The sequence below is a fragment of the Dama dama genome, chromosome 6 (genome assembly GCF_033118175.1).
Source record: "Dama dama isolate Ldn47 chromosome 6, ASM3311817v1, whole genome shotgun sequence".
NCBI lineage: Eukaryota > Metazoa > Chordata > Mammalia > Artiodactyla > Cervidae > Dama > Dama dama.
In genome coordinates, this window is record NC_083686.1 from 4496047 (window position 1) to 4506643 (window position 10597).

General features: G+C 45.9%; 1 protein-coding gene across 1 annotated transcript; it reads right to left on the bottom strand.

Annotated features, from left to right (window-relative positions):
* Positions 1 to 2508: 2508 nt before the first annotated feature.
* Positions 2509 to 3990, bottom strand: BLOC1S4 (biogenesis of lysosomal organelles complex 1 subunit 4). The gene has a single exon (XM_061145148.1). It carries the CDS (start codon positions 3942 to 3944, stop codon positions 3291 to 3293), a length of 654 nt encoding a protein of 217 aa, XP_061001131.1. The 5' UTR covers positions 3945 to 3990; the 3' UTR covers positions 2509 to 3290.
* Between the last annotated feature and the right edge of the window lie 6607 nt (positions 3991 to 10597).

Sequence of the window (10597 nt, forward strand, 5' to 3'; positions counted from 1 at the left end):
CAGCAAACATGTGATTGAGTTACTGTATCTGCCTGCCTCCCATTCCTCAAGGAGGGGCTGGTCTTCGTCTAGCTGTTCATTCTCTCCGCCATCTGAGTCATCCATTCAACAAGTATCTGAGAGCGCTGGGCACAGGGAGAATACAGCTCAGGAGTGGGACCGGCTCAATAGTTGTGGGGCGTGGCCTTAGTTGCTCCGAGGCATGTGGGATCTTCCCGGATCTGGGATTGAACCTGTTTCCTGCATTGCCAGGTGGATTCTTTACCATTGAGCCTCCAGGGAAGCCCAAGAAAAACCTATTTTTATAAGTAAAGTATATATTACACACAGCTTGCATGTTTGCTTCCCTGTTGTCCGCGGCTGTTTTTGCACAAGGATGGAGTGAGTAGTTGAGACCAGGGGCTTGTAGTTCTTCTCACTGGCCCTTTAAGGACTCTCTGGACCCCTGTCCCAGCTGTCAGCAGGTCCACACCAAGCTGACTCCAGGACCCACACACTTACATTCACGACGGACCCATCTCTCCTCACACGTGGGCCCAGGCTCGTGCTCCTGAAAGTTCTGGCTTGGAGGATAAGCGACAAGGTGCTTGCTGCCTCATTTCACATGTGTGAACTTGGTAGGTGTGAATGATCAGCACTCAATTTCATGAGCGTGTCCAGGGTGACTCCTGAATGCCCGAGGCTGTCCTGGGATGGGTGCGACCATCTCCCAGGTACTTCGGACGTGCTAAGTGGCTACTGTGCTCTCGGGTGTGGGAATGAAGAACAAGTTAATTGACTCCAGGGTGGCTGGTGGGGTACTCCCCTCAACCTTTATTAGACCCCATCCCAAACCCTGATTCTTCTTCTAGAAAGTAAGGGAGCTCTAGACCCCAGCAGCAGAGATGGTCTGCAGGGGTCACCCAGGGGCGACAGTGGGGCCTCCCTCCCAACTTGTTGCTGACTTAGGAAGAAGGAGAAAGATCAGATTTACAAGATGCAGGAGGGCCCTCTGAACTCTCCAGATGGTCGGGGGGATGGGAGTGGGGAGAGGAGGGAACCAGCAGGGCAGGGCGTGTCTGGCTCCCCAGCTTCCATTCTGAAGACACAAAAGGAACCTCAGTCTAATAGCTATCCTGCACTATGCAAACCAGCTTCAAGTCTCCGTTCCAAACGAGGCCCTGCACTAACCTCTATGCAGAAACCTCAGAAACAACACCAAGTGACGAAGAGGATTTCAGAACCCAAGGTCCTTTGGGGATAAGGTGCACAGATAATGATGTCAATTATCTCCCAAACCAGGACTTTTTGAGAATTCCTGGTGGTCCAGGGGTTAGATTACCACCCTTTTCACTGTGAAGGGCTTAACTTCAAGCCCTGGTCAGGGAACTAGGATCCTGAAACCTTCGAGGTGTAGCCAAAGAGACACAAAATTATTATAATGTCATAATTTGTCTTAATTACTAACTACTTTTTAATATTAACCACAAACAAAAAATATTTTAGTAATAGATATGTAAGGAAGCTATTTTCATATTCAGTGGATATGCCACATGTGCAGTGCTAAGTCGCTTCAGGCATGCCCAACTCTGTATGACCCCACGGACTGTAGCCCGCCAGGCTCCTCTGTCCATGGGATTCTCCAGGAAAGAATACTGCAGTGGGTTGCCATTTTCCTCCGACCCAGGGATTGAACCCATATCTCCTAACATCTCCTGCATGGGCAGGTGAGTTTTTTTTACGACTAGCGCCACCTGGGAAGTCTCTACTAATTACTTACAGCAGGTACCCAACAGTCACCAATTATTATATGTTGGTTACTTGTTCTTTTCCACTTCTAAATTCAGGAGGTCTTAGTTTGTAATTAGTGAACTATCTGAATAAAAAATGTAAATATGTGACAGAGAAGGTCCATGAAAGCTACGGTTAAAGATTACAGTCAATTTCTCATATAATACACAGCTAAGTGAGAATATACCTACTTTATAAACCTTAAAGATCTATGACCCAAAAGCAATCAAGGTGTATGCTTATTTGAGGACTATTACCTAGGAGGACTGGGTCCCCCAGGCGGCTCAGTGGTAAAGAACCCGCCTGCCAATGCAGGAGTCACAGGTTAGATCCCTGGGCCAGGATGATTCCCTAGAGAAGGAAAAGGCAACCCACTACAGTACTCCTGCCAGGGAAATCCCATGGACAGAGGAGCCTGGCGGGCTAGTCCATGGGGTCACGAAAAGAGTCGCACACAAATTAGAGACTCAACAACAAGCTAGGACCACCTTATAAAACAGATTAGCCTATTGTCCCTTCAAAGGATGCTTAAGATTCTGGGTCCTCAGGGTGAAAAAACAAAATCCTAATACCAGTCGAATCATCACACAAGTGATTTACATATTCATTTTGAGAAGAAACAAATATCTAAAGCTGTGAACTTTATCCCACTCCTAAAATTACATACAAAACATGTCTTCCTTCGAACAAACAAAAGGCAAACATGTAAAGTCCTTTTCAGACAGAAAGCTTTTCCAATAAAATTTAAACTTTTTATTAATTTTTAAATTATAAACCAAACGTTGGTAATCATATACAGACGTGTTAGCCATGGACAAATTAAGACTGGAGTTATACTTTCAAATAAAACTTCAGAATGAGCTGCAATAAAATTTTCTCAAAAATTGTATAATTTCCTTTGGTTTACAATCCATCATATGGAAAGTTTAATATAATTTAAAATAATTTACCACCTACCCTGAAGTATGCTATAGAAATCTGAATCACGATCAGCACTTTATTGATTGGGAGATTTTTGCAGAAAGTAACAGCTGTGGCCGTTGATTTGTTCTATAACAGAACATCGAACTGTCTCCAGGCAATAGTTTGGGTAACAAAAGACGTATGAATACGTCTCTGGTCAATAAGTTGTTAGGCTCCAATTAACAAGGCTTTAAGGGCTCAGTAGTTTTCCTAAGAGTATTGCAAATATACAAATGTTGAAAAGGTAATACTGTTAGTTGAGCTGTAAAATGCCTAAAAATGACAGTTCTGCCACAGTGTGCAGGTAAGTTCATACATTTTGCTTCCGGGATTCCCCCACCAAGCAGCTTTCGTGTTTCAAGTTTGAACTGGAAGACATAGAAAACCATACATTCCACGTGAAATGATGAGGAGAGTGAGCAATCAAGTGTGCAAAAAATAAACTTTACAATTTCATACTCCAACATCAGAGGTGTCCGGTAACAAGAATTTCAACTGATCTGATTAACAGTCGAGATAATTTCAGACCTGTCCTCTTGCAGCGCTGTCCGACAGACTCAGACCTGAGGTCTTTCGCTGCAACAGGGAAAGTGGTCTTCCGTCCGAAAGACGACGGGGGGTTCGTAGCCGGTCAGCTGGGACCTGCCGGAGGGCGCTTTGTGGAAAAACGAGGGAACGTTAATCGTGTGAAGCAGTTTCCTGAACGTACTGGGGAACGTCCCCAGCTCGGCCTCCGCCCTGGCGACCTGCTCCTCCAGCCTGGCTACGCTGGCGCTGACCATGCCCACGAAGGCCTCCAGCCGGTCGATCTTGCTGTAGACTCGCCGCATCTCGGTGGCCTTGGCGTAAATGAGAGGCACGCCCTCGCCGACTACGTGAGAGGAGTCGCCGCGCAGCATGTCCAGCATGCCCACAAACTCGTCCACCCGGGTGAGCAGGTCCTCCAGGCTAGCGTCCAGCGCCTCGATCTCGGCCCGCGCCCCCGCGCCAGGCAGCAGGCAGGAGGCGTAACCCGCGGCGGCGCGGCGCAGCAGCGGCGGGTCCCGGCTTGGCGCGCCCGACTCCGGGCCCTCGTCCTCCCACGGCCCCGAGGCGCTGCTGTGGCTCTGCGACACATTGCCGCTGTCCCCACTCCAGGCCGCCACCTGGGCCTCGGCCTCCTCGACCGGCTCCTCACCAACAGCCCCACAACTCGGCGGGAAATCCTCCATAGCCCGCGACTGCCGGGCTAGACAGCCCCACTTCCGGGCTAGACAGCCCCACTTCCGGGTTTTGTGCGCGCTTGCATCTGCGCACGCGCGGCACTACTTCCAGCCTCTACGCGATCACGTACTCGCACGTACTCCCGCCCTTTGCGTGGGGAGGGCGGACTCCGCTCGCTGCGTGTGCGCACACATCTCTGATTGCGCCCGTAGAACGGACGTGCACGGGCACTGCGGTCTCTACTGGCAGGTGCTCACGCTCAGGGAAAAAAAAAAAAAAAAGACTCAGCACCCAAGAGCCATATGGGTAGAGCAGCAGTTAACATCACTCCCCTTTCAGTTCACTTCAGTTCAGTTCAGTTCAGCTGCCCAGTCGTGTCCGACTCTTGGCGACCGCATGAACTGCAGCCCTAAATGGTCTAGTGGTTTTTCCCACTGTCTTCAATTTCAGTCTGAATTTGGCAATAAGGAGTTCATGATCTGAGCCACAGTCAGTTCCGGGTCTTGTTTTTGCTGACTGTATAGCGCGTCTCCATCTTCAGCTGCAAAGAATATAATCAGATTTTGGTGTTGACCATCTGGTGAGAAGACTCTTGAGAGTCCCTTGGACTGCAAGGAGATCCAATCAGTCCATCCTAAAGGAGATCAGTCCTAGGTGTTCACTGGAAGGACTGATGTTGAAGCTGAAACTCCAATACTTTGGACACCTGATGTGAAGAGTTGACTCAATTGAAAAGACCTTGATGCTGGGAAAGACTGAGGGCTGGAGGACAAGGGGATGACAGAGATGAGAGGTTGGATGGCGTCACCGACTGGATGGACATGAGTTTGGGTGGACTTCAGGAGTTGGTGATGGACAGGGAGGCCTGGCGTACTGCGGTTCATGGCGTTGCAAAGAGTCGGACATGACTGAGCGACTGAACTGAAATGAACTTCTCTGCTTTTCAATATGCTGTCTAGATTGGTCATAACTTTTCTTCCAAGGAGTAAGCGTCTTTTAATTTCATGGCTGCAATCACCATCTGCAGTGATTTTGGAGCCCAGAAAAATAAAGTCAGCCACTGTTTCCACTGTTTCCCCATCTATGTGCCATGAAGTGATGGGACCAGATGCCATGATCTTAGTTTTCTGAATGTTGAACTTTAAGCCAACTTTTTCACTCTCCTCTTTCACTTTCATCAAGAGGCTTTTTAGTTCCTCTTCACTTTCTGCCATAAGGGTGGTGTCATTTGCATATCTGAGGTTACTGATATTTCTCCTGGCAAACTTGATTCCAGCTTGTGCTTCCTCCAGCCCAGGGTTTCTCATGATGTACTCTGCATGTAAGTTAAATAAGCAGGGTGACAATATACAGTCCTGATGTACTCCTTTTCCTATTTGCAACCAGTCTGTTGTTCCATGTCCAGTTCTAACTGTTGCTTCCTGACCTGCACATAGGTTTCTCAAGAGGCAGGTGAGGTGGTCTGGTATTCCCATCTCTTTCAGAATTTTCTACAGTTTATTGTGATCCACACAGTCAAAGGCTTTGACCTAGTCAGTAAAGCAGAAATAGGTGTTTTTCTGGAACTCTCTTGCTTTTTCGATGATCCAACGGATGTTGGCAATTTGATCTCTGGTTCCTCTGCCTTTTCTAAAACCAGCTTGAACATCTGGAAGTTCACGCTTCATGTATTGCTGAAGCCTGGCTTGAAGAATTTTGAGCATTACTTTACTAGCGTGTGAGGTGAGTGCAATTGTCCAGTAGTTTGAGCATTCTTTGGGATTGCCTTTCTTTAGGATTGGAATGAAAACTGACCTTTTCCAGTCCTGTGGCCACTGCTGAGTTTTCCAAATTTGCTGACATATTGAGTGCAGCACTTTCACAGCATCATCTTTCAGGATTTGAAATAGCTCAACTGGAATTCCATCACCTCCACTAGCTTTGTTTGTAGTGATGCGTCCTAAGGCCCACTTGACTTCACATTCCAAGATGTCTGGCTCTAGGTGAGTGGTCATACCATCGTGATTATCTGGCTTGTGAAGATCTTTTTTTGTACAGTTCTTCTGTGTATTCTTGCCACCTGTTCTTAATATCTTCTGCTTCTGTTAGGTGCATACCATTTCTGTCCTTTATTGAGCCCATCTTTGCGTGAAATATTCCCTTGGTATCTCTAATTTTCTTGAAGAGATCTCTAGTCTTTCCCATTCTATTGTTTTCCTCTATTTCTTTGCATTGCTGGCTGAGGAAGACTTTCTTATTTCTCCTTGCTGTTCTTTGGACCTCTGCATTCAAATGGGTATATCTTTCCTTTTCTCCTTTGCTTTTTACTTCTCATCTTTTCACAGCTATTTGTAAGGCCTCCTCAGACAGCCATTTTGCTTTTTGCATTTCTTTTTCTTGGGGGATGGTCTTGATCCCTGTCTCCTGTACAATGTCACGAGCCTCTGTCCATAGTTCATCAGGCACTCTGTCTATCAGATCTAGTCCCTTAAATCTACTTCTCACTTCCATTGTATAATTATACAGTATTTGATTTAGGTCATACCTGAATGGTCTAGTGGTTCCCCCACTTTCTTCAATTTAAGTCTGAGTTTGGCAATAAGAAGTTCATGATCCAAGCCACAGTCAACTCCCGGTCCTGTTTTTGCTGGCTGTATAGAGCTTCTTCATCTTTGGCTGCAAAGAATATAGTCAATCTGATTTCGGTGTTGGCCTTCCGGTGATGTCCATGTTAGAGTCTTCTCTTGTGTTGTTGGAAGAGGGTGTTTGCTATGGCCAGTGTGTTCTCTTGTCAAAACTCTATTAGCCTTTGCCCTGCTTCATTCTGTATTCCAAGGCCAAATTTGCCTGTTACTCCAGGTGTTTCTTGACTTCCTACTTTTGCATTCCAGTCCCCTATAATGAAAAAGACATATTTTGGGGGTGTTAGTTCTAAAACGTCTTGTAAGTCATCATAGAACCGTTCAACTTCAGCTTCTTCAGCGTTACTGGTCAGGGCATAGACTTGGATTACCATGATATTGAATGGTTTGCCTTGGAAATGAACAAAGATCATTCTGTTGTTTTTGAGATTGTATCCAAGTACTGCATTTCAGACTCTTTAGTTGCCTATGATGGCTACTCCATTTCTTCTAAGGGATTCCTGGCCATATAGTAGGTATAATGGTCATCTGAGTTAAATTCACCCATTCCAGTCCATTTTAGTTCACTGATTCCTAGAATGTCAATGTTCACTCTTGCCATCTCCTGTTTGACCACTTCCAATTTGCCTTGATTCATGGACCTGACATTCCAGGTTCCTATGCAATATTGCTCTTTATAGCATCGGACCTTGCTTCTATCACCAGTCACATCCACAACTGGGTGTTGTTTTCGCTTTGGCTGCATCCCTTCATTCTTTCTGGAGTTTTCTCCACTGATCTCCAGTAGTATATTGGGCACCTACTGACCTGGGGAGTTCATCTTTTGGTGTCCTATCTTTTTGCCTTTTCATACTGTTCATGGGGTTCTCAAGGCAAGAATACTGAAGTGGTTTGCCATTCCCTTCTCCAGTGGACCACATTCTGTTAGACCTCTCCATAATGACCCGTCCATCTTGGGTGGCCCCACACGGCATGGCTTAATTTCATTGAGTTAGACAAGACTGTGGTCTGTGTGATCAGATAGGCTAGTTTTCTGTGATTGTGGTTTCAGTCTGTCTGCCCTCTGCTGCCCTCTCTCAGCACCTACCGTCTTACTGAGGTTTTTCTTACCTTGGACGTGGGATATCTCTTCTCAGCTGCTGCAGTAAAGCGCGGCCACTGCTCCTCACCTTGGACGTGGGGGGTATCTCCTTCTGGCCACCGCTCCTGACGTGGACAGAGAGTGGCAGCTGCACGGCACAGGGGCAGCGAGCGGCCGAGAGGTGCTACCCCGCTGTTCCACTAGTAAGAGGTAAAAGCACAATTATTTAGTTTTGAGGCAAAGGATTATACACCAAAGTAACATATTTACAGCTTACATAGTCCAGATCTGCACGTGCAAAGCAAGTTGTGCATCATCCTGACCCCTCACAGTATTGAGAAAGAATGTCTTTTCCTGAAGAGTTACCTTGCTTGTGACAGGAAAAAAACTAGCTTTTTTTTTTTTTTGTTTGTTTTTGTTTTTGCAAGCAGGCACTCCTGTGTCTTCTAAGGGAATCTAGTTAATGTGCAACGCAGAGGCACACTGCACTCTAAAGAGGGATAGTGCCCCAAATAGACACAGTGGCCCAAACTATACTTAAATTTTTTCTGCCCTGCCCTAAAAGTAATTGTATTTTATGAAACACCCTCCCCCTTTGTTGCCTAATTCATTGTTAAATAAGAAAACATCATCTTTGTCTAAAAAAATTTCTCCCATTTTCCAGTTGCTCAATCATCATGTGTTGAATGGAGAAAACTTAGAAAACAGAGAGGCAAATGATGTGAAATCTTAAAAAAATCTCAGAAAAATAAAAGATGGCGGCTCAATGTACTGTTCAGCCATAAAAAGAAGGTTTTAAAGAGGTTCACTGTGTGCCTCTCAGGGCCTCACAATCAGACCATAGGGTCTTTAGAATGTTGTTGGGCCGGGGTGGCTTAGGTAGTTTGCCCTCCCCTCCAGTGGTGCTGTGTGCCGGGGGCGTGCCCTGCTTTTGCTCTTGACACCCTGTATTTGCTCCTGGGTCTTCAAAAGTGGCAGTTGGATTTTGAGTCTTTTTGTATTTTGTTGTGCATCATTTGCCCCAATTGCTCATGTACTCAGTTATTTTTAGTTCCCTATAGAAAGGGAGAAATGGGTGGGAGAGGATGAGAAGGCTAGATATCATCACTGACTCAATGGACATGAATTTTGGCAAACTCTGGGAGGAAGTGAAGGACATGAAAGCCTGGCTTTCAGCAGTCCAAGGGGTCACAAAGCATTGGACACAACTTGGCGACTAAAGAATTACAACAAATGGTTTCTTCATATTTTGTTGCTAGAGGAGACCATTTGTCCAGGTGCAAGCTCTGCAGCAAATGGTCCCAGGTCCCAGCCCGTCTCATTATTTCTTACTCTCAAATCACTTGCTCTTCTTGTGGACATCTATGAAGAAATCTACATAGCAAGAAATTGAGGTCTTTTACCAACAGCCAACAGAAACCAGCCTCCTTCCAATAACCACAAGAGTCAGCCATCTTGGAAGTGGGTCCTCCAGCCCCATTCAAGCCCAGCGATGGCTTCAGACCTAACTGATATCTTGACTGCAGCCTAATTAAATGTCCTGAGCTGAAACTATGTGAGATAATAAATATCTGTTGCTTTCAGCTGCTAGCTTTGGGGGTAATCTGTTACAGCAATAGATAGTTAACCTACTATTGAAGGAATATACTGCAATTTATTTGTTTTACTTATTTATTCTCTTACCTATGAACATTTGTGTTGTTTTAGCTTTAGGGAAATTATCATAAAGCAGCTATGAATAGTCTTCTATATATCTTTTTGTGGACACAGGTGCTCAAAATCTCTTGAATGTTAACCAAGGCATCAAATCTGCTAGGTCATAGGGTTGGTATATGTTTAGTCTCAGTTGTTGTTGCTTAGTCGGTAAGTCATATGTGAGTCTTTTGTGATCCCATGAACTGTAGCCTGCCAGGCTTCTCTGTCCATGGGATTTCTCAGGCAAGAATACCGTAGTGGGTTGCCATTTCCTTCTCCAGGGGATCTTCCCCCTCGGACCATCAGCTCCAGCCTTGGCAGGTGGCTTCTTTAGCCAATCTGTAGTCACTGCCAAATAATTTTCCAAAGTTGTAGCAGTTTACATTCGTATTTATGGACTGGACTGAATGTATACATTTCCCCCAAATCATATGCTGAAGTCCTAACTCTCGGTGTGGCTGTATTTGGAGTAAGGAAGTGATTAAGGTTAAATGAGGTCATAAGAGTGGAGTGCTGATCTGATAGGATTAGTGTTCTTGTAAGAAGAGACACCTGAGCTCACTGCCCTCTTTCTTCCCACCCCATCCATGCCTATACATGCACAAAAAGGTCACGTGAGGACTGCAGCAAGAGTGTGGCCGTCTGCACGCCAGGAAGAGAGAACTCACCAGACACTGAATATCCTGACACTTTGATCATGGACTTCTAGCTCCAGAACTGTGAAGGGTGAAAGCCTGTGATTTAGGCCATGGTGTTTTGTAGTCTGAGCAGACTAAGATACCCATCAAGAGTGTATGAGCATTCCTGGGTACTTGCCTGGTGGTAAAGTGGTTAAAACTCTGTGCTTCCAATGCAGGGGGCCCCTGGTTGGGGAACTAGATCCCACATGCTGTGTGGCGAAGTGTGAGTGTCTCAGATGCTCTACATCTTCCCCAGTGTGGAATCCTCACCAAGACCACAGGTTCGAGGCCCATAACCAAGGACACCTCCAAAATGGACTGTAGCCATTTCCTAAAGCGCCCTCTCCCCCCCACATGATCATCACCAACAGACTTCCTGACCCCAAATTAGGCAAAAATGCCCACCCTGGTACTTACCCTATATTGCCCTAACCAGTCATCTAATGCCAACTTTCCAGTAGAATTTTTTTTTTTTTTTAGTCTTGAGGCTAAAAATTGTCTACTAATCCACAGAAAGCATTGATTCTTCCTGGCCTGTCAGGAGGTGTTGGCCCACAGTGCTTGCAGTGCCCACAGTACCTCTG

What these genes read in the sequence shown, in the direction of transcription:
- BLOC1S4 (XM_061145148.1), bottom strand. Translation starts at nt 3,944, where the DNA reads ATGGAGGATTTCCCGCCGAGTTGTGGGGCTGTTGGTGAGGAGCCGGTC.